Source organism: Habropoda laboriosa, unplaced genomic scaffold (assembly GCF_001263275.1).
Source record: "Habropoda laboriosa isolate 0110345459 unplaced genomic scaffold, ASM126327v1 scaffold207, whole genome shotgun sequence".
Taxonomy (NCBI): domain Eukaryota; kingdom Metazoa; phylum Arthropoda; class Insecta; order Hymenoptera; family Apidae; genus Habropoda; species Habropoda laboriosa.
In genome coordinates, this window is record NW_017100397.1 from 908,876 (window position 1) to 932,747 (window position 23,872).

General features: G+C 34.3%; 6 protein-coding genes across 7 annotated transcripts; 2 read left to right on the plus strand and 4 right to left on the minus strand.

The window, feature by feature from the left end:
* The first annotated feature begins 2,352 nt into the window (after positions 1–2,352).
* LOC108575235 (transmembrane protein 64) lies at positions 2,353–3,776 on the plus strand. Its single transcript, XM_017937978.1, has 3 exons — positions 2,353–2,883; positions 2,971–3,132; positions 3,216–3,776. The coding sequence occupies exons 1-3, from the start codon at positions 2,353–2,355 to the stop codon at positions 3,378–3,380; spliced, it is 858 nt and encodes a 285-aa protein (XP_017793467.1). The 3' UTR covers positions 3,381–3,776.
* A 1,342-nt stretch (positions 3,777–5,118) lies between these two features.
* On the minus strand, positions 5,119–7,258 carry LOC108575118 (alanine--glyoxylate aminotransferase 2, mitochondrial). Its single transcript, XM_017937836.1, has 8 exons — positions 7,189–7,258; positions 6,965–7,053; positions 6,725–6,909; positions 6,333–6,648; positions 6,049–6,252; positions 5,660–5,974; positions 5,301–5,552; positions 5,119–5,226 (listed from the first exon to the last, which is right to left on the minus strand). The coding sequence occupies exons 1-8, from the start codon at positions 7,256–7,258 to the stop codon at positions 5,119–5,121; spliced, it is 1,539 nt and encodes a 512-aa protein (XP_017793325.1).
* Positions 7,259–7,758: 500 nt separating this feature from the next.
* On the minus strand, positions 7,759–9,066 carry LOC108575224 (evolutionarily conserved signaling intermediate in Toll pathway, mitochondrial). The gene is made up of 2 exons (XM_017937965.1): positions 8,114–9,066; positions 7,759–8,030 (listed from the first exon to the last, which is right to left on the minus strand). The coding sequence occupies exons 1-2, from the start codon at positions 8,985–8,987 to the stop codon at positions 7,762–7,764; spliced, it is 1,143 nt and encodes a 380-aa protein (XP_017793454.1). The 5' UTR covers positions 8,988–9,066; the 3' UTR covers positions 7,759–7,761.
* An 835-nt stretch (positions 9,067–9,901) lies between these two features.
* Positions 9,902–12,629, plus strand: LOC108575208 (chondroitin sulfate synthase 2). Its single transcript, XM_017937948.1, has 6 exons — positions 9,902–10,547; positions 10,621–10,928; positions 11,019–11,609; positions 11,690–11,965; positions 12,042–12,225; positions 12,310–12,629. Exons 1-6 carry the CDS (start codon positions 9,902–9,904, stop codon positions 12,618–12,620), a joined length of 2,316 nt encoding a protein of 771 aa, XP_017793437.1. The 3' UTR covers positions 12,621–12,629.
* A 5,590-nt stretch (positions 12,630–18,219) lies between these two features.
* Positions 18,220–20,457, minus strand: LOC108575197 (ell-associated factor Eaf). Of its 2 annotated transcripts, none has more exons than XM_017937933.1 (6): positions 19,761–20,457; positions 19,373–19,604; positions 19,077–19,310; positions 18,629–18,918; positions 18,429–18,531; positions 18,220–18,349 (listed from the first exon to the last, which is right to left on the minus strand). In XM_017937933.1, exons 1-5 carry the CDS (start codon positions 19,909–19,911, stop codon positions 18,431–18,433), a joined length of 1,008 nt encoding a protein of 335 aa, XP_017793422.1. In that variant the 5' UTR covers positions 19,912–20,457; the 3' UTR covers positions 18,220–18,349; positions 18,429–18,430. The 2 variants fall into 2 exon arrangements, with proteins under 2 accessions (XP_017793422.1, XP_017793423.1); XM_017937934.1 differs by having other exon boundaries at positions 18,220–18,360.
* Positions 20,458–21,553: 1,096 nt separating this feature from the next.
* On the minus strand, positions 21,554–23,369 carry LOC108575243. Its single transcript, XM_017937986.1, has 2 exons — positions 23,210–23,369; positions 21,554–22,005 (listed from the first exon to the last, which is right to left on the minus strand). Exons 1-2 carry the CDS (start codon positions 23,367–23,369, stop codon positions 21,554–21,556), a joined length of 612 nt encoding a protein of 203 aa, XP_017793475.1.
* Positions 23,370–23,872: the final 503 nt, after the last annotated feature.

Genomic DNA, 23,872 nt, shown 5'->3' on the forward strand with positions numbered 1-23,872 from the left:
TTTTTTCAATGTCATCGGTATTTTTATCCGAGAAACGTGTATTTTTTTCAATTGCATCTTAAACCTGAATCACGACCTTCAGATGACATTGAACACCAAAAATGTGATGAAAATGTAAGATAATATTTGGATGGTATGTGAACCTGCTGTTTATGTTATTCCCAAATCGTTGGATTAAACATAATGAGCCCACAGTTTGGCCAGCACGTTCACCGGATCTGACCCCATTAGACTTTTTTTCAAAAGGTTTTCTAGGGAAAACTAAAAGAAGAAGTTTACCAACAGCGAACCACCGCTCCAGAAAACATGATAAATCGCATAATTAGTGCTTGTGCTGCTATCCCACCAGAGGCAGTTGAAAAAGTATCGCAATCTGTGATGGTTCGTTTCAGAAAGTGTATTGTTGCTGATGGACACTACTTTGAACATTTATAACATAAACAGTAAGTTCACATGCCATCCTAACATTGTCTTACAATTTCATCACATTTTTGATGTTTAAGGTCATCTGAAAGTCATGATTCAGGTATACTTAAATATATTTTTTCATCCGTTACAAGATACAATAGAAAAAAATACACACTTCCCGGATAAAAAATATCGATGACTTTGAAAAAACTGAAAAATAATGACCCAACAAAGAAATTTAATTTCCATGGTATTGCTGGATTTCGGGTAGTGGAATGTGTCCAACACTTTTAAAATTCTAGCGAGAGGTTTATTCAAATTTTTAACAGGTTGTGAGTCGCACGATGATATTGGAAACAAAGATTGGTATAGCTTTTGAAGTAGCTATATTTATAGGGTTTAGAAGAAGACGTGAAAGGGATTAGAGAGGGGTTGCGGTAAAAGGTCTAGGAAAGTGGCAAATGTTCTATATAGCTGACTAATTGTAAGAACTAAACCACAAAATATTTGGCGGAATGAGCGTTTATCGAAGATTGCAACGCGCGCAACTCGCATCCATGAGTCACGTCGTGATAAGTTGGTATCCAACAGTATTCGTCTTTTGAAACCATTCAAATTGTGATATAAATATTTATCATGACATTAAAAACAAATGAAATATTTAAGTGGCTTCCTTTAGCTGTGACACCCTATATTATATTATACATTTAAGTAGAAGTATAGAATTCTATACTGCGTGCACAATTATAAGATAGCCTGTTCTATACTTTATTTGTAATTTCATATACTTTTAATTCTAATTCCAACCACTACTATTGTTGTAATCTTATTCTATGCTGAATCGGTAATGTCGGCAACGACATGAAAATGGTAAGGGGGCTCTAGAACCCTCGTAACGTGAGACTAAAAAATGCATTAGGTAACAGATCTATTCTGTACCTCATCCGTGCCTATATGCCACTTGACGCAAATGAGAATCATAAACGGATTTCAATTATTATGTTTTATGAACTTACACGATTCATATTTTTACTACAAAACTGTTTGACTCTTTTATAAGAATGTGTAGCAGTGCAAAAATCAAGTATAAGAGTTAACATTGCTGAATTGATGGTGATGGGAAAGCTACGGATAATAATGATATACGAAAATCGTTATTATGATAGTGTCACAAGGTAAAAATATATTTGATTGTACATTGTTTGTTCTTTATACGTTTTTTAACGGTATATTGATTATAGTAATTTAAAGTGATAACACGCAGCTATTTCTTGGAACAGAAAGTTGTTCTTTGTATTATCCGCGCCATTAACGGAACAACTTTCTACGTAAACAGTATAAATATTTCGCTGATAAGATGAATTCAAAATTTAACAATTTTCCAAATTTTATTGACAATAATGTATCGAAATTAAAATTATTTCATTAATATAATTGTATTATTTTGCGATGTTCAAGGTAATTAATATAATGATATTGCTTAAAATATTTCAAAATTATGTTTAAAAAATTCCTAATTGAAAGTTTTTTTTGGTATTTTATTATTCTTCGTAAAAACCTTCACAAAACTGGTTCTTACATTGAATGTGTATTTCATTCATAAACTATTTAAAATACACATTTAAGTATTAATTCAATTACAAAGGAGTCACACTGCATAAATTTTCAATTTATAAAGCTTATAAATATTACATATCTTTAATGTAAATGGTTTCATTCTTTTTTTTTTCAATATTACTATTTGTACTAGTTCTTAATATTACTAAGTTTATCAATAGTGATTACTAAGTAGTGAAACTGATAAGAAATAAATGTGTAGTAGTGTGTACATTGCAAACATTAAGTACATCACACATTTTTAATATTTTCCAGATAGATCATAACAAAGGAATGACACCTGAATGATTTTTTCCTTACAAATAATGAGGAATAAATATATTGGACATGGATATAATTAATATAGAAGACGTGGAAACTGGTGTTCGCCCATCTAAAAATTCAACTTCAATACAGTGCAACTGCATACACTCAAATTCAATATGCTATATTGTAGTAACAATTGCTACCTTGGCCCTTCTGGGTGCAATTGTTTTCATCTGTAGAGACTATATTAAAGTGTTACTCTATTGGATTGAGCATCAAAACATATGGATTGTTACTGTAATATTCATTGCACTATTTACAGTGGTTTCATTTCCTATTGTAATTGGTTATTTATTCCTTATCATTGCTAGTGGTTACCTCTTTGGCATATTAAGAGGTATTGTGATGGTAGTATTATCTGCCAACTTAGGAATAGCTATAGCACATGTCACACTTAGTGCACTATCATCTAAGTTACCTATTGGAGCTCTCTTACAAAATGACACTGCGAGAGCAATACTCAGAGTTATATCTGGACCACAAGCTTTTAAAGTTGTATTGTTCACAAGATTAACTCCTATTCCTTTTGGCTTGCAAAATACTATTTTTGCGGTATGTATTTGTTAAATAGTACTCAATAATGTAAATGAGTTAATGCTTTTGATATGAATGTTAAGAATAATGTATGTGAATATTTAGGTAAGCAATATGGGTGGTATTCAGTACCACATAGCTAGTGCATTGGGCTTACTGCCTGCTCAAATCATTAACATTTACCTAGGCAGTAGCTTGAGATCTATGCAAGACGTTCTTGAAGATAGATCAACAGCAGCAACTGGTTATATTGTCTTCTGTTTTCAGGTATATTTCAACTACAAAAAATTAACATCTTTTCTGTCAACAATATTCCGAAGTGTCAATAATTTTTTTCATTTCAATTTCAGATTCTTATAGGTATTTCATTAATGGTGTATGTTGTACAAAAAGCACGCAGAGAACTTCAGCTGGCTTTACTAGAGGCTGATCTTGCCTCTATGGCTGATACATCACACTACCTTCTTGATTCATTACCAGATTCTAAAATAGTTTTAACAAATCTTATTGCCTAAATGTTAGTTTACTTTCTTAATTGGTACCTGCATGTTTCATACCTTTTGTTTGTGACTAACTGCAGGAAGGACGTTTAATGGATAGAAAATATTCAATTTTTTATTTATTAATTACAAAAAAAGTCACGGAACCATATTTTCCATGCAATAGTATTCTAAAGGTAATGAGTATTTTGTGAAGCCAGCAATAATTAATTTTTCGACAATAACAAAAACAGAGTTTCATGTCCGTCATTTTTTTTGGTAAGAAAACCAATTTTGTGCCAAATCTCATTTTTGTATAGTAAAAAATTGTTGACCTTGTTTATTCCAGCGATTTGAATGCATTTATAATTGATACACGCGCGCGCGCGCGCACACACACAAGGTGTCCCGTAAGTGGTGGTACAATTGGCAAGGGGGTGATTCTACATAGGAAAATAAATCAAAAATATAAAATAAAGTTTTTGCATAAAAGATTTAGTTCTTGAAAAAATTCAGTTTAAATATTGTTAACAAACTAATGCTTCTACTCGTACTTTTATGTTGATAAACAAAGGTAACGTAACATGTCGTAAAGAAGTAGTCTATGCAGAAAATGGTGTTAATCTCCTGCAGTGTAACGATAGAATTGTACAAGCTTTCAAACTATTGAAGTATGAAAATACCGTACCATCAGTTCACGATTCTCTGATTCCAAGAGCAACAATTTGTATGCGTTAACAAAACTGTCTTTTTCAATAATTCTTTCAGTAATGTCAATTTCAATTAAGGAAATTGTTAATAAATGTATTTAGGTACTGATCATGACATTGGCATCGCTTATTGGTACAAACATAGTTCGAGACGTAGTTAAGTGCACATGTGCCAGGCAAATATTTAAAGTTGATTTTGTTGAAAACAAAGCTTCACATGAAAAAGTTTTATTCTATATTTTCAACTTATTTTTTCACGTAGAATCACCCTCTTTCTGGTTGTACCCTCAGTTGCGGAACAACCTGTACATCAGTTTTTATGTGCCATTAGCACATTTTTATTTATTTACGCTAATAGATTTCCATTGTACAATTTTGTTATAAGCAAGTCTTCCAAAACATTAATTATTTGAATATTAGGAATGCTTAGAAATATTCAAAAGAACTTATTACAAAACTGAGACAGAAAATGTGGAATCAGTTATACACACGAAACATGGAGGTTGTTGAATGTGAAAATCAAAAACAATAATTTATTTAATACAAAAGAATGTTTCATGTATATGTGATTTTAGATATGTAACTTATCTGTCTTACATGCAGCGCATAAAATGCATTTTCGATTGTAAAATGTGTACAATCATATTTGCATTTGTATGAAAATATTAGAGAACATTTAATTATCAATTAAATGTTTTATAGCAGACGTGAAAAAACATGACGTGCATTTTGTTAGGAAGACTGAAATTAAGATAGTTGAGACTATAGAAAAAGATGCATTAATTTATTATGTTACCGTTTAAATAATAATTCTTATTGTCTTTCCATTATTACTTATTCGATTCTATACAGTTTTGCTTCATTAAAGAACAGGTACAGAAAAAAATATTTGTACAAAGTTAATAATCTTCGTTGTCTATGCATATTGTAAGCAACCAGATCTGTGTACAGAATGCTGTAATCAATTTGCATGTTAAATTAAGATAATACTTGACAAAGAAAAAAAATATTGTACAAATGTAATATAAATGACTATACCATATAAAAGGAGTTGTATTCACGTATTAAATTCGGTATTTCTCTTCGTGTTTCTGTAATGCTCTTCTGATAACTGCATAAGTGAAATCTGCATCCGTTTTCGTTACACACAATGGTGGTTTTATTCGTAGAACCTAAGTATGTCGAACTTTATAAATATTCCAATACTGAAATGTTATAAACATGTAACCATCGGTTGTTAACTTACATTTGCATGTAACCCTCCTTTTCCAACAAGGACTCCCATGTCTTTGATAACCTCAAAGATCTCAAGCATGTGTTCAGTTTTCAATGGCTTTTTTGTCTCAATGTTCGAAATTAATTCAATTCCGATCATCAATCCCTTTCCTCTAACATCGCCAACGACATTGGGAAATTCTGATAGGAAAGTAGCGAATTGATTGAGCAAATATGTGCCGATAGTTTGCGCATTCTGTTGAAGACTCTCTTCCTCTATGATCTGAATCATGGTCATTCATGTTTTAATTGATTACTGTATGTTATAATTAATAAGAAAGTGTAATTTAATTATAATGTTAAAAATTAAATATAAGAAACTGTACTTGCATCCAGCACTGTTGATCCTACAACACACGCAAGAGGATTTCCCCCAAACGTATTAAAGTGTAACGCGGAATTTAGGCTCTTGGCAATTTCCGTACTTGTAACTACTGCTCCAAGAGGAAATCCATTTCCTATACCCTTCGCCAAAGTCACTATATCCGGCTCCACACCGTGACTCTCGAATCCCCAAAAATGCTCTCCTGTCCTACCAAAACCAGTTTGAACTTCGTCTGCTATACAGAGACCACCCTTTTCATGTATATAGTTATACACCTTCTGAAGGAAGTATTTGGGATATTGCACTGCTCCTCCTATACCCTAGTAGTTGAAAATAAAAAATTTCATTTGAAGTAAAGGTCCATTGATAATTCTATAAAAGAAGAATATTGTACTTGAATACTTTCAGCAACAAATGCTGCTATACTCTCTCTACATGCTAAACTGAAACAAAATGTCTCTTCAAATTCACAAAAATATTTCTCTGAAGCTATACATTCATTCTCTCTGCAATCACATTTTCTCCCAGTCACTTGTACAAGTGAATCTCTACACTTTGATCCACCCCAGTTGCCCTTATACACATCAGGATATACTGCCTGAAATAATTAAAGAATAATGAAGAATTTTCGAGGAATTGAAATACAAAATCTAATATAGACCTCCCTGTTTCACTCACATGTAGATATCCAGGAGGTTGTGCAATGAATGGATACCGCCATGTACTCATAGCAGTGGATGCTGACGTTCCATAGCTTGCACCATGATAACCATTTTTCAATGAAATGATACTATGGCTGCGTGTGTGAAGTCTAGCCATCAAGAATGCTAACTCATTTGCTTCAGACCCACTGTTAGTTAAATATACTACCCCTAACTTGCCTGAAAATTTACCGATTAACTTCGTTACATATTCATATAGACGTGAATGCATGTAGGCAGAAGATACGTGGTTCAATTTTGACACTTGATTAGATATAGCAGCTACGATTTTTCTGAAAAAAATAAATAAATTTCAATCATCTGAATGTTTACTGCATCCTTATTTGTTTGATTTTACAATAGGCTTACGGATGAGAGTGGCCAACCGATACGGTGGCAACACCACCGAACATATCCAAATATCGCTTCCCACGATGATTCCATAACCATTGTCCTCGACCTTCGTGTATTATTAATGGTTCCTTGTAAAATGGTTTCAACGAAGGAGATACGATTGATTCATACCCTTTTATCATGTCCTCGTAATTGGTACCCTAAAATAAGAACAAATTTTTAGTAAGGAATTTTTAAGTAAGGAAAAGATCATACCTTGTAAATGGAAGGTACATATTTACAGTCAGGCATCTTCAAGGGATTATTTGCACTACTTGCAAAATTTCTGGTTTGCATGATAAACCCTGGAATAATAATTTACAATTAGAAAAGTAAAATTTTCTGAAAATTAATATTCTCAAGGTCAACTTATTTTTTCTTAAAAACTACGAAATTTCAGTAATTAATAATTAAAATTTAGTTTATCCCAAAATACTTACATTTTAAGTACTTAGAATACAATACATTAACATAAACTGGTGTAATTTGTATACACCTATTTACTGACATATTTATATTTTATTTTCCAAATAACAAATTATGAGTTCTATTTGATATTTTGTTCAATACGTTTTAACTGTTTGAAGATCCAACACTTACTACCAATATTGTCTGATTATTCATGCGCGAGTTTAAATGTTAAGCGAATTTATTTTCATATAAGCATTCATGTATAAAGGGGTTCTTTGTGTACAAAAGAGGTCAAAAAATTTTGTATAATAATACCGATACGCATTAACATTAAATCATGAAGAGAATATTCGCAACGAATAACAATGCCGATTTTACATTTAATCGAACTTTAATTCGTGTTATTTAACTTTGTACCTGTTACGTAATACATGTTTTAAATGTAAAAAATAAATATTTTAAGTCTTTGATATTCAATCAATAGTTATACTTCCGGGAAAGAAAAACTACAAAGTATATTATCATTATTATATAAATTTATTTACATGTTGAATTATTTACCCTCATGCACTAATAAGTTATTTTTCTGATGGGTTTACACTTTAAATTATTTGTTTCACATTAGATACCCTTTCACCTTCATCAATATGAGATGATTTAACTGTGAAAGATCTCATTTTGAATGTTATGGGTACATCCTTCAGAATGGGATTTGTCTTTTGAAGACACCTTATCCATGATAACAATGAGTCTTTAGAAGATGTACCAGTGGCACATATTGCATAATACACACCATCTTCCTGTTCATGAATAGTAACAGGTATTTTAAAATTATGCTTCTCCCAAAACGGAATTTTCAAATTAGATACATCTAAAAATAAAAAATAAAACAGCATGTGAATTAGTACTTTCATGAACTAATATAAAAGATAGAAAGTTTTAATTTTTATTTACCATCATATTCTCCATAAATAATCTTCCTTTTTATTGGATCTCCTTTCAATACAAAGTAATCTATGTAATACTGATCAACCCAAACTGAAATAGGACCTTCTACATATAATGATTTATCAGTTGGTTGTACAGCCAGCAGTTCTTGTTGTGATTGAGACATAGAAGATACAATCCACGTATCATCTATTGCATCTGGCACATTGTTTGTTCTGTATACAGTAATATTAGTCTGACAATCTATACTGGATATCTTTTCCAGAGCTAAATATGCAAGATCTTTTGGATCTGTGGGTGTAGGTTTGGGAACTGGCCATGGGTTTAAGTTAGCAAACTTTGGGAACCAGTACAAGAGACTGTAAACTTTTTTTGCTACCAAACTCTTACCACCAAAGGTATTTAAAACAATGTGGTACATTTCATAATCAGGTATTACAAAATTATCTTCCATCTTACGGAGTATAGCCATAGCAGTATCCTGATGGTGTGGATAATGATAAAGTGCATTTTGGTACTTATTTTCTGGTACATATATTCCCTTTGGAAATATGTTAAATATTGCCTTGTAAGTTTGTATATCTTTATTTACACCAAATTCATCCATAAACTTTAAAGCAACCATAATAAATTTTAATTGGCCTATTCTTGCAGTATCTTCTTTTGTATACTTATGTATAATATCTAAGAAAGTTTCTTTCTCTTTTCTATCCACATTAAAACGAGAAGGTATAAGACTACTTTCAACTTTTTTTTTATTGTATAAAACTTGATGATTGCTGTGAAAACTATTAACAATCATCAATTGCATGCTTGTACGTTCTTTAATTATTAGCGATTTGCTTAATAGTATAATTATTTTCCTTGTTAACGTGCTCATATTAACAGTTTTCTCCAATTTTATTGTTTAATTTTTATGTAATTTATAAACATCCAATACAGTGTCAACAGTTTCCCCTTATAACCTTTTATCCAGAGTAAATAATTACATTTATATATAAATATACATATGCATAATAAGCATTCTAAATAAAATAAAATTTTATATATTTTAATATTCTCTTATTAGGTAGTATTAAATATGGGTACATTTTTGTTACACAAATACTTTTAAATAATAATTCTTCGACAAGAACACATGAACGCCATCTGATGCCTAACTTTAGTAATCAATTGTGCTTTATTTTTTTTATGATTTAATGAAAAATTGGTTATTTATTATTATTATTATTTTTCTTGTTAAATTTTATACTGAAATTTAATATCAATGCTTTGTTTTTACGTGTTTTAATACACGTACTTCAGTATTATGTTCTTAAAAGAAATTAACGATTAACTTCCTTGAGAACCCGTGTTGTATATGCAGATAAAAGAAAAGTAGTTAGGAGTTATTGTATTCAATTTAGATGGAGTGTACATAATTTAAATTTCAAATTGTTGTTGATTTATTTTACATACATGGTATTTAATAAGAGACGAAGAACGAATATATTTATATGATAATCGATATATAAAAACTACCATATAAACGTCAACATATCACCAAATAATAAGCAAAATTTGTATTCGTTTAATTTAATTTATTAAAAAATTAAAAAATTTTCCTAACGAAAATCAACAATACAAATAATATGTAACGCGTTTATAAAAATTGTTAACCTTTGTGCAACTGCAGATTGTGTCGAAGGTTATTAAAAACAGTAAACATAATTTCACCGCTAGTACTGATATAAAAAATGCAAAACATCGAAATTGAACGTGATATGTAAAATATAAGATATAAGAAAAAAGAAAATGAATCCATTGTTAAAAGTCTTTTTATCCCATTGTTGGGCAAATATTTATTTAATAATTGGAATAAACTTGGGTCTAAGTCTTAGTATGATGTTAATACCAGTTAATGTAAATAATTACAATAGCAATGCAGAACATTTAATGCAATATTCAAGTTATCAAGAAGAGTTGGATGAATATGAACCAAAAATTAACATTAACAACAAGCCACAACAGGCACAAAAAGTATCAAAGACATTAGTACGTCCAAGATATTATTCTACAGAACTTGGAATAAGAGAGAAATTGTTTATAGGAGTGATAACAAATCAACAGTTTCTATATAGCAGAGACATAGCAATTAATAAAACAGTAGCTCACATTGTGGACAAAGTACGTTACTTTATTTCTATACCAGAGGGAACAAAACCTAATGTTACACTTCCTGGTATAGTTGGGTTCACAGATACTAGAAGTATTTTGAAACCTTTCCATACAATGAAATATATAATTGATAATTATCTAGAGAATTACAATTACTATTTTTTGATCAAAGATGTAAGCTACATCAGTATTAAAAAATTAGTAAAATTCGTTACCAAGATTAGTGTAAGTCAAAACGTTCATGTGGGTGTTCTTGGAGATATTCCAACTTATTGTTCCTTGGGTAAACTGATCAGTGTGTTGAAATACCATCTGAATTAATATTTCATTAATAACCACTCATTGTCAATTTCCAGATTCGGGAATTCTCTTGAGCAATTCTATAATACAAGAATTGAAAAACAATTTAGATTGGTGTGTGAAAAATGCCTACTCTGATTCGGATGACGTTAATTTCGGACGATGTATCGTTCATTCTACTTCAACACCTTGTTCTAATCACATACAGGGTCAGAAATTTGTATACACAAAATTAAAACCAACATTTTCATTTGAACAAAATTTAAAACATTTAGCTAGAAATGAAAATTTCCGAAATTCGCTTGTAATATACCCGATATACGATCATCTCCTTATTTATAAATTTAATACATACTTTTCAGCAGTAAGTACGTTAAATATATACAAAATTACTCAATTTGCATTACGTAACTAATTAATATGTAATATCCTATATTTTGTTCATTAATTTTAGACAAACTCCGTGGAAATTCAAGAAAAAATTTCTAATATTCGTAAAACAATTTTAAGTATGGCGCATTTAGGTCCTCTGCAAGAACGTAATGTCTCATGGCCTATTGGCAATCAACCAGGCAATAAAGCTACTGGACGTTTTGATGTTTTGAGGTGGACGTATTTCAACGAGACTCACGTATTTTTCAATACTGATTTCTCGATTGTACAGGAGTTAAAAATCGATGCCAAATTTGACATAGATCGAACAATTAATATAACGACTTCTAGTATTATCGCTGATTACCGAAATAAATTGAAATTTAACAGATTATTAAATGGATACCAAAGATTCGATGCATCTCGAGGAATGGATTATATATTAGACTTAGAGTTCATCGATATCGATACTGGTAAAGTATTGAAAAAAAGGGTCGAAGTGTGCAAACCCCTTGGTAAAGTCGAAATTTTACCTGTTCCGTATGTAACAGAGAACACAAGAATAAATATAGTATTAACCATAGATTCATCAAAAAAACAAGATGCGTTGAATTTTCTGGAGCAATATGCTTCAGACTGTATGGAAAAAAAGTACAAAACTTTCCTCATGATGGTTAATATTTTTACGTTTCTTTAAAAATATTTTTAAGAATTTTATTTTAAAATTTTTTAATATTGTTGGGTTGTATTTAGGCTTTCTTGTATAATTTTGATTCTACATCAAAAGGTAGAGAAGACTTATATTACGAAGTTAAACAATATGCATTATTATTAGCTGAAAAATATAAAAAATACCAATCGAAGATTACTTGGCTCTCTATACGTCTACCAAGCAATGTAATATCCCTTGATACGAATCAATTACTGAATATTGGTTTTACGGATTTATGTATAAGAAAATTTTCACCCGAAAGCTTGATACTTTTCGTAGAAACTGGAATACAACTTCGACTGGATTATTTAAACAGAGTACACGCACTATTATTGTTACTATGAATAATCTCAAATCTAACTATATACATTACAAAACAGTTTTGATGTCTAGATCCGTATGAATACTATTAATCAGTACCAAGTGTTCAGTCCAATTCCATTTGTGGAATATCATTCTGATGTGGTCCACATGAATGACGTAAAACAAGTCGAGACGGACATTAATCGAAACCATGGAAGATACGACGAATATAATTACAATAATATTGCTTTTTATGCCAGAGACTACAACGCAAGTACGTGTTTCTTTTATATATTCTTTCTCTATTAAATGTGCAATTGGGTGTTCTTATTTGAAACATTTACAATATTTGTTGTAGTGCGAAGAACTGTCGAAGTTAGCATTCCAATAATACACTCTGATCGGGACATCTCAACGATGATGAAGCTTTCACAGGACATCCCTGTTACGTCCTTGTTTGAGATGTTCGTCTCTTTCAGTAACGTACACGTACTACGCGCGGTAGAACCGGCACTTAAGGTTAAATATAAAAACATCGATTGCGCTAATACCTCGAATAATATCTACAAAATTTGCACACGGTCGAGAAAGCTTCATTTGGGTCGACGTAGTCAACTTGCCAGATTAATATTAGATTATCAAACATATAAAAATAGTTTGCTAGCATAAATTGTATCGCGCCGCGGAAAGTATTACAAAATTATATACAAATTATGTTATTCTCACGTTGCAGAAAAGTTATATAGTTTATATAGTACAAAAGTTTAAATAGTTTTAGACGATGTTGTTAAATGGAAGCATGAGATTCTATGATTGATATGAAAATGTTTTACATATTACACATGTATATAATAAGATTCGTATTATAATGAATACTTTATTAAATTTATACATTTCATTTAAATAAATATTTTGTAAGTAATACAGTTGTTACCTACGCAGACTAGCCGACACCAATATTACGCTCCGTGTGAGGACACAAAGCGTAACCCGTAACAAACTGGTGACAGCGGTGGGATTTAGCTATAATTTCCGTTACTAATAAATTCTTAGAGATGGCAAAACCACAAGCTTCGCTTTCCGCCAACGAAATGGCTAATCTAACTTTATCGATGGCGAATTCTATGGCACTATTTACGCAGCGTAATTGTTTATAATCAGCTACGCTCCCGATTTCTAGTTTCGACGACGAGAATCCGCCCTTGTCGACTTTCGCGCAACGCGTAGAGGAACGGGTTAGTACTAATTCCGCGAGATACCGAGTCAGAATATCTCTCGATAATCCTCACGAAACTCACCGGTCCGGTACGGACACGAGTTCAAGGAAAAACGTTTGCAAAAATATCAGAATTATTAAGTTTTCTGAAGAAAAGTTTCGCACCTGGACGCAACCTGATTTATCTCCAGGGCGAAATAGCGCGCCTACGGATACGCGCCGACGAATCACTTCGTCAATATATAAATCGCGTCAGCTGCTTGGCCCAATCTACGCGCACCGCGATACGGGACAGGTACGGCGACAACGAAAAATACATCCACGACATGGAGCAGGATGTATTGGAAAATTTCCTCGACGGACTAGCAGACCGCATAGCCTAGAGGACGTCAACCCTCAATAAACAAATAAGCACACTTGACGACACCTTCGACGCGGTACTTCAAGTGGGTCAACGGCTGGGAAACCGCCGAAAAAATTACGGCAAGGAGAGCCACCACCGTGAAGACCAACGACGGTCAAGGGTGGCCTACCCGCAATCACCTTTGCCGCACCGACGAAGATTCCGAGAGGGTAGCACATCTGCGTCGAATACTAGGAAGGAAAGGGTCGACCAGACCAAGATTTATTGTTGGAAATGTGGCAAACAGGGACATGACGGCAACACTTGCAGGTAAAACGAAAGAAAAACCAACAACAGGGTGGCACGCGACGGTTCGACCGGGTCTTTAAACTCCAACCGCGTTCGTTATACCGGCGATATGACGAGCGGTCACCTCGAAAATCGCCGGATAGTACGCTTCAGCGACGAGAGCCGCGGGAATCCATCAATGAATCACCAAAGGCACGAATTAGGATCAAAGCACCGGAAATGGATACGAGGCGACCATAGATTTGACGATTCCAACTGTCAAGCTGGAAATAGAAAGTATAGTTATAATATCGGTAAAATGGTGGAAAACTGGTGTTCTCTATCTCAGGTGATTGTTGAGGACAAACCAGGGACGGCTGGTTTCAGGAGCACTACAACTGTCTCCTTGACTAGTCAGTTTCATAAAGCTTGCGATTTGGAGGTGGAATTTGAGGGGTGCTTGCCCATGCAGGGCTCCTTGACCCGATTGCATCCTAAAACAGCAACAATATTGGAATACTATTGTTTGGGAAACGCTACCAGGACTTTAGAAAGGCGCACTTATAGTGATAAGAGAACTATCGACGTCAAGCACCTTAAGAAGAATTGAATCTCATTGGTTCAAGACGCGTATAATTCTGTTTCCGCTAAGTATAATTCTCTGAATCCTAAGGGCTGGGCGAATGATTTCGCGAGTTGGATGGGTGGCATTGATCTGACTAGATTCACAACAACTATTGCGTCCTTTTTGCGATTTTCCTGGGCCAAAATATTTCTCGGATTCATTATTAGTGCAATTTCTTACCAAAGTATGATTCGGGGAAATGTGTTCAATGTCGTGGTGTGCGCGGTGGCTTTCTACATTCTTGTTATGAGCGATTCTGTCATTGCTATCAAGTTTGATTTGACGGTGCCCTGCGTCGCCATGGTTAAGTTGATTAAATGCAACTTGTTGTGGTTCGCCAATTATAACATGCCTCCTTATTATCAGCTGGCCTGTTTTTTGGAGGTTTGCATTTATTCGGTAATGTTTGCTCTGATTTTTAAGTTGTTCGGTTGGGCAGTAGGCATAGTTGTGTGCCAAAGTATCACGGGGTGTCACAGGATCATGCTTGCATTTGAAAAGGACGACTCTATTGTGCCTGTTGGAACCAGCTTGTTGCTCCCATATACTTATGAGATTAGCAGAAATTTGTCTCCTAAGCGGGTGATCAAAGATTAGAATTATATGTTTGACATCAATCCTCAGTTTGATAGACATTTCCGATATATGGATCTGGTGGCTAGCATGAAGCACATCTATTGCTACGAAGCGGGCAAGAAAGCGGTGCAAAGTTAAGTGAAAGATTTGAAAATATCGAATTTTGTAGTCATAGCTATTCGCAAGCCAATATAGATGGGAAAGCTTGGTGGCTTCCAACGCGAGCGGTAAGCGACATCTTTTCAAAGATGAGGCTTACTCTTAAAGTCAATACATCGCGATGGGATAGAAATAACCAGGAAAGTGTAGAGGTGACAAGATCTAAGGTGTTGAGCTATTTGCTGCTTCACCCCCACATACGATCGATTCGATACTCGTGTCTCGGAGTGCTATCGATTATAGGAGATGGCAGCTTGAAGTGGGGAGAATTTGCGCGTAGATGGGATTAGCAAGAGGATTTAACAAAATTCACCACCATGGGCGCATTGACAATAGACAATAGACGATATTGGTTATGCGAATTATAAGCATGAAATTAGAGATTTGCTGACTTTGAGAAAAAATGTTAATCTAACAGAGAATGTGTACAAAATTAATGTGAGAGAGTACCTACATATGTGTCATGTTCAAAGTTATGATATTACTGGGGGTTACACAGCCGAGTGTTATAGCATGGGATACTGAGTTCTCTAAACACTTTTGTAATTATATTATCTGACAATAATTAATAACACTGACGATAGCACAGCGAGGTGCTAGCGAATTTTGTAGTCCCGTTGAGGTTGAGTTGGGAAATCTGTGCGGTAGTGTCGATTTGCGCAACTCCTTAAAAAACCTCTTGCCAAGGGACCTACCTATCGGGGAAATGGACGCAAATACCGCGACCTCGCAGGATAGATGTGGCAACGTCAACCGAGGAACAGGACGAAGGAACCCCGGAATACATCTGGGAAAATGGCCTCCTCCTGGCGTTCCTGACGGATGACAACATCCGGGGGTGGATGCCCGGCCAAGCTCGAAGGCGCCAAAAAACTGTAGGAGATGGTAGACCAGATTTTTGGGATATATAAGGCCCAAGCGAGGACCAGAAGGACATCAATTGCCAAGATGTGCCTCCTGAGAAAACAAGCCTCCAAAAACGCAGCGCGCCTCCAGCATTTCCTCACAATGCTGGCAATGACTTTCTGCACAACAAGAACGTTTTACACCAGCATGGACGACGAAATCATTTGCGCAAAAAGTACTCCGACGACAGGCGAGGAGTTCAACGAGCACCACCCGGCCCGTTGGGAATCAACCCTCAAATGCAGCCAATGCGGAGAAACAGTGGCAGTGAACCGCAGAGCCACGGACTGCGAGGACTGCCGGGAGGCGCTGCTACAGCAACTACCGCAACCGGAGCTGCCCTCCAAACGTCCAACACTACGCCAGTTCGCGATGCAAGACCGGGAATTCCAGGAAATACTGGACGCAAACTGGTGCACCAGATTCACGATCTTGGGTACGGACGAGCGCACCCTGTGCATGACCTGCACCAAGGACCTGGAGCACCCGGACAGACACGACGGACACGAGCCAACCAGGACCCCGGCGACCGCCCCTTGCGACGGTTGTGGAGCAACCATTAACATAATCCGGAGTGCATCCTGCGCCTAGCCAGGATGCTAACACGATATAGACGTCATCGGGTACGACATTAACAGGGGTCAGCGTTCGAGGCCTGCCACAATAAAACGACCTTCCACCGGCTCACCATTGGGGACGTCTGAGCGGAAGGATGACCACATGGACGCCTCAGCCGATCAGACGGATACCCCTAATAAAATTTAAGTTTTTCTTCTTTTCTTATATATTTTATATATACATTTTTTTTATATTTTTAACTTTAACTGTAATTGTAAACTCGACGCCCCTCGTGTCGGTTTAAATTGCAGAAGCATCGTAATAAACGATGTTCCCTCTAAGGGGGGAGATGTTACGTATGCAGATTAGCCGACACTTCCGCCTAGCGCGCACCCCCTAGAAGGCCCTTGAGATAGAATAAACGAACGCGTTTCGTTCTCATCGGAAAACTAGGACCCCCACCATCAAAAAATACAGATTTTTGGGGTATATAAGGGCATGATTTCCGATGCTCTGGGGCAAAGTCACTCTAAACTTTAAAGTAGAGCAGTATTCGTATAGTCGCTGCCTGACACAAGCAAGATCGGGCTGAACTCCCTTTCGAGCAACTGAGTTTAATACTTATTTCGTAAGTGTCAACTAGACATACTTGTCTACGATGCCCCCGCGTACTCGCCGTATAAAGTCGAGAAGGAAGATTCTTGCTCAGTCAAGAATCGACCAGTATACTTTATCTTTAGACCATTGTAAACTTTTGTAAACTCAAATATTATTATTAGAATACAGTTACTGTAGAATTACATCTGTCTATATTCAATTAACCATCTCCTTTGTAACATTAGTAACGAATCAGCTAAACTTACAAGGATATATCTTTACCGCTCGAGATATATCCAACATTATGGTATGCACTGTCCTCACAACCTTCCAACCATTTCATCCTTCGGAGAACGATGTATTAGCCACATACGTCGAAGGCTCCAATCCTAACGGACTTGTTGGAGTACGACGTATTAACCACGTACGTTGAATCGGTCCATCACAAACCAATATTATGCTCCGTGTGAGGACACAAAGCGTAACCCGTAACACAGTCGTTTAAATTTTTTTTTCTTTTTCGTAACACAGTCGTTTAAATTTTTTTTTCTTTTTCGTAACACATCACATTTGTAATTTTGTATTTATAAGGAGGTTAGCAAGCAGAACTAATCGAGGATGTGCTATGTACGACATTTAGAATATTTCAAATCATACGAGAAATCAAAATTGAAAATTATAGAATATAAGTGTTTGCCACTTTTCTAGGAAAAAATACGTAAACGATTTTGACAAGATTTTTACTTTCAAAAATATATATAAGAAAGTAAAGATCATATAATTACACTAAACATTAATCAGTAGTAATTGTACAATCCCTAATACCTTATAAATAAATGTGCACACACTACATAACCGTTTGTATTCATTACATTTTTTTCTCCATATATTTACTGCACAAGAAGCAAAAGTTTCTGTATTTTTGTATATAGCGTAAATTATTGCAATACACATAGAATATGTAAGCATGTTTTCGAATTCGCTATACACATTTCCTGGGTGTGATGTGAAACAGAATTGAATTGTTCTATTTCGTTTTCTGATTCCTCCAATATACCTAGCAAATAAAGTGCCGAAAAAGTATATAATTTTTTTGGCAGAAAAGACCTTTAAAAGATCTTTTATTGTCCCTGAAAAAACACTGTTTCAAACAGAAGCGCGTTTATTAATATAAATAACATTACAGCACACAGTTCATATATACATTACCATTAATTACTATCAGATTCTGATTCTGATAATTGCAAATCATCATTTAAAAGATTATCTGGCATGAGGAGCGTAGGAGATGAAGCTGTACTATTCAAATGACCTAAAATGAAGATATATATATAAAAAATTGAAACATACTGAAAAAAGAAAGTATAAATAAATGAAGACTAATAATAAAAATTATATTAAAAACATACCATTAGTTCCTGTTAACACTGGAACATTTTCTGTGTCTGAATCACTGTCTGAACTATCTGAACTTGAGCTACTTGTAGTAGAATCACTGAGAGCACCTTCATCACTATCTGCAGTCATAGAAGGTTTTGCAGCAGGCTGAGTATTTGTTGCAGGAGATGACCTTGAAGGTGCTGAAGAATTTATAGTTGGGAATGATCCAGATGATGTTAAAGGGCAGTCATCATTATCAGAACCAATCATCGGCAAACTAGCCAAAGTTGATTGTGCCACTGATGGTTGCACTGGTGAACTAAAGTTCTGTGTGTTTTTAGTACGTTTAGAAAAAAATCTTAATATATTACTGTAACATTACTACACAATCAAAGTTTAAAGAAATTAATTTAAACTTCTCGAAAAGTATCTATTCAAATTATTCATTTATATTTAATGTTAAAAAATGTTTGGTACCTGTTGGTTAAAGTGGAAGGTGGACTCTTGCCATGATATGGAGATACTCTAAGCGGACTATACTGCTTTGGATGTAGTTGAACACTAGGTTCTCTTTTCTTTCCACTTGTAACTTTTGTTCTTCCTGTTGCCCTTCCATGTGTAGGGCTTCTCTTTGTCTCTACGGGAGTTATAGGTCTATTGCTACTATTTCCCCCAGAAACTCCTAAATGTGATTGAGACTTGGGTTCTGTTCTAAAACATCATACAACATATACATGTCATTGCTCAGCACAACATGTAATAAAATTCCATACCGAGTTTTTTTCACTTGTATGTTTGCTGTTAATTTTTCCAAAGTAATTTCTCCAGTTACTCTGTCAATTATCAGAACACATTCTTTATGATAAGGTCTCTGAGAGCCTTTAAACACTGTATGAGGAATTCCAGCACCATCTAAATGTGGAACAGTAACTGTCATTGTATTGTTTGTTCCAACATCAACCCTTGCCACTTTAGAAACATCAACACTTGCTGGTTTAAAATCATCTGAAATTAAACGACAAATGTCAGAGTTATTAATTGAAAAGTAAACTATGTTTATAACATTATCAATTACTGATAGTCCTTGCAATGGTGAAGGAAATTCTTGTGTGAATATATTTCGAGATTTAGGTTATAAATTAAGAAAATTCATATACTAACATTTCAGAGTATGAAAGGCCGTTGATCTATTGTTTGTAAAAGTTGGTCCTAGTTTGAGTTCCCGAACCTCAGGGCCCAAACCGAGCCGCTCTGCCATGTCACGCCCGATACCTTGAAAGTTTGTTTCAGGAACAGAAGTGACTGATTTCATTGGGTACTGATTTTCTGAATCCCTTTTCGAAAATGTGGATAAACAAAGTGCTTGAGGTACAAGAAATTCACAGATGATCGAGATTAACTATTACACGTTTTATTCGTTATTCTGCCAAAATATGGCAAAGACGCGCACTTGCATTTTCCAGTAACAGCTGCTTCAATAGTTACAACGTTTATACTATTACGATTAACTCTGCTCGTTGATACGGCGATTCGTTACACGAACGTGAAACAATTATCATTAAAACCGATTATCTTAACAGCCAACAAATTTGTATGGCAGAGAAAAATCAAACGAAAATATCACAGCTCGCACAATACAATTCGTTGACCTAGTTCGTCTGGGTATCTGCGTTCATGAAGATCCACACTTATGGTTAATTCATTTGATAATTGCTCAGTAAACACGTTACAAAAATTTATTATGTCGATTTAACATCCTATCGACTCGATTGAACTCAAGATATGTTACGATTGATCTGATCTCGAATTCTCAGCAGCAGCATTGTAGTAAATGTTTTCAGGCTCAACCGAAAATTGACTTTCCAGTGTATTATAGGAATTTAAGTATTATCATGGGATTTGTATTGAATACAGATAGGCCACGGACTATAATGTCTGACGGACGTGATGTTCGAACAGAAAGGGTATCATTCATTGGTTTCTTCTACGTATCTATATTGGTCTAATATTCAAAGAATTTTGGAGAAAGTATATAATTTTTAAAAATCATTTACGAAATAATATAATTTATTATTAGTGCAGAAAATTTTCTTATATTTCATACTAATGTCACATTATCGCATGAACTTTAAGCATTTGTCGTACATGTTCGTGAATATAGCTTTAGTATAGTCTTATTCTAGAGAGATCGATGCGGACAGCTGGAGCGCAATTTGAATTGTCAATAATGTATGTTTTAAAAAGATAAACTGTATCTGGAAATCGTCTAAAGGTTCGATGCGAAAATTAGAACTCGGGAACGGAAATGCTTTGTTGATTGTATTCGAAAGATTTTATTTAAGAACCGTAACCAATCGAGAGATAAGTTTAAGCCACGTAGGCTCCCTCGACAGGATGTTTGTTTCGGGACTCAGAAATGTACGCACGACGTACTGTTTTGTATTTTAAAGCTATCCAGTTGAGTCAATTAACTAGAACTCTAAGAGGACCATAAATATTGTGAAAGGTTAGTTCTCGCGTGATTCAACGAAGCGCTGCCATCACCACCCACTAACGAAGGATCGGGAGTGGAGTACGCGTAGAAGAAGCGACGATCTATGGAGTGGAAACTGTCTCTCGATTGGGCCACCAGGATCTGGGAGGAAAACCAGAAAAAGATAGATTCTGGGAGAAAAACAAGAGAGACTTCGCGTTCTAGAGAAACTTCCCAAAAACATTTTGTATTCATTCTTTTCTGTACCATGAGTCGTAACATTTCGCTACATGCTATAGAAATAGGCTTGGTAAAATAAAAGTACGAGTTCAACCAAATTCTAAGTTTTATTTGAATATTTCTCGAGTTCTAGGGAATTTATCGCGTCAAACAGTAACCATGAGTTCAATATGGATAGACGAAAATGCTATTTATTTTCATAAATGTATATAAAAGTGTAATAATTATACAATGGTATTATTTACACCTCATTCAGCGTTAAAACCATAAAAATTTCTACGAAACACAGGGAATACTGGGTCAAATCGGTACTTGGGATATCGTAGTTGTAACAAAATTCGTCAATGAAAAATCGTTCGAAAATATATGAGACAACTAAACTAATAACGTTGTAATTAATGTTTCTTAAACCAACCAACGTGACCATTAACAGCTGTAATATCGTAGTAATATTCATTAACAATTGATGCCTTCTTATTTGGCTGTCTTTTCGCTTTGGTTGCAGGTGAAAAAATACTGGCAAAATGCCTAAGGAAAGTACTATAAGCCAAACTTTTTCACTAATCCCATATCCTTGTAGGATACCAGCAGTGAACATTGCCAAAGGTACAACATCAACAATCTTGGAATACCAATCGTAGAAGATCCTTAAGTACTTTGCTACATTGGTTGCTGATGTGAGAAATGGAGCTCCTGGAAGCAACATTGCTAAAAATAATATGCTCAATACTACACACACACATATTATAAGTGCTACTATATTCACTATGTATTATAGCGTGAACTAATTGTTTTTTTTAAACATTGAAGCTGTAAATGTTTCTGTAGACCTAAGGTTTTTAGAAGTGTTATGGAAGTATCAAATTTTCAGTCTGTTCACCTATATGTTCATCCCACAGAATTTCAGAGCAAGGGAAAAGGAAATGTGAAATGTGTTGTTTTTACTCTTTGAATGTCACACAAAACATATGATTTTATGATTGATTTAAAAATAAATGTATAGTTGGAACATGTGAGAAATAATGTAATTGATAGATATTCATGTAACTATATCACCTAAATAAAATAAAAATTACTCTTAACTGCTAAAGCTGCTATGAAACAACTAGCAAATAAATTTTGTACTTGCTAGTAAAATTGTATATTTTAATGCAACAAAAACAAAAAGAGTAGATAAAAATAAATGTTTCATAATTGCTGTATTTACAAATTATAAAATAAGAGTTAATTTTAGAGGAGGAAAGGTTCGTTTTATTTTATTCCTTTTTTTGTTAATGTGGGAAAAGGATACAATGTTGGGATAATAAGCTATATCATGCAAGCAGATTTCATTACTAAACAACTACAGTATATTAGAAAAAAACATAAAAGCACTATATATAATACTACAATAAGCAAAATAATTTATTAAAATGTTATATAACAGGCACAAAACATAAATTAAGTTAATATCTACATACTGTATTAATTCTAGAAATTAATATAATGTTAGTTATTTAATTTATGTGCCAGTTAATATTTGGTTTAAGAAGAAAAAAGGGAGGGTACTAACATTTAGCTATTACAAGGTGACATTTTGGGGCAATCGTTCTTTTTATTGGATATTTCACTTGGACCAGTGTTCTAAAGTATGATATTATTTCTCATCTGTTCCAACAAAATTAAAATCTGACAAACAGTAAGCTAAAAACAGAGTTTTTTTTCCATTGGAGCTTTATAATTAAACATCAAGTACAATACCCTTACGTAGTTTCATACCAACTAATCCTCTGCGTGACCCCCAATAACTTATAAGATGTACTTTTAGGGGGCCCTGTACAGATAACGTTGCTTTAAAAATATACTAGGCAAATGCCAAGATGCAAAGTATGCAAGATATCAGAAGGTGCATCCTTACCAAACCTGAGTGCTCCCAGTATGGAGTGTGAAAGTAGAATTTGAAAGGCACGAAATGACCAGGTGCTTGCTTTACCATAGATATTACCAACAGCTTTTATGCAACCGACTGTTACGATAAATTTCGTTAAATGCGCAAGAACGCTGCTTGGACAAACCATGGTCACCTTTTATTCACAGACACTGTGTTTTTCAACTTAATTAATCTATGCTCACAGGATATGTTAGATCTGATGAATATTTCCATGCGATCACAATTAGGGTTACATCGGTACCAAGAAGTATCTTTCCGTCTTATTTGTGCGGTAAATAACTGGTTTATAACTTGGTTAATAACTTGTATAGTTTGTTTGATATTCAAATGAGGTTATGTATGTTTAGATTGATACCAATGAAGCCTTATCTTTCAAACGACCGATCTTCGTTACTCCTGTACTCTTTTGAATTTATTCAGCTTTCTTAAAACGCATACCCCAGTATAGATAGCAGCACGAACATCGTATCCTATTTAGATATGTAGGTCGGTCGTATGTCTCCTGCTTATGTCTCCAAATGGTTTCACTACATCGATGTACTTCGACTATCACATTACACCAGAGATATAAATTTAGTATATTTAATAAAGGAGACAATTTTCGATATTTACTCGAAACAATATCTTATG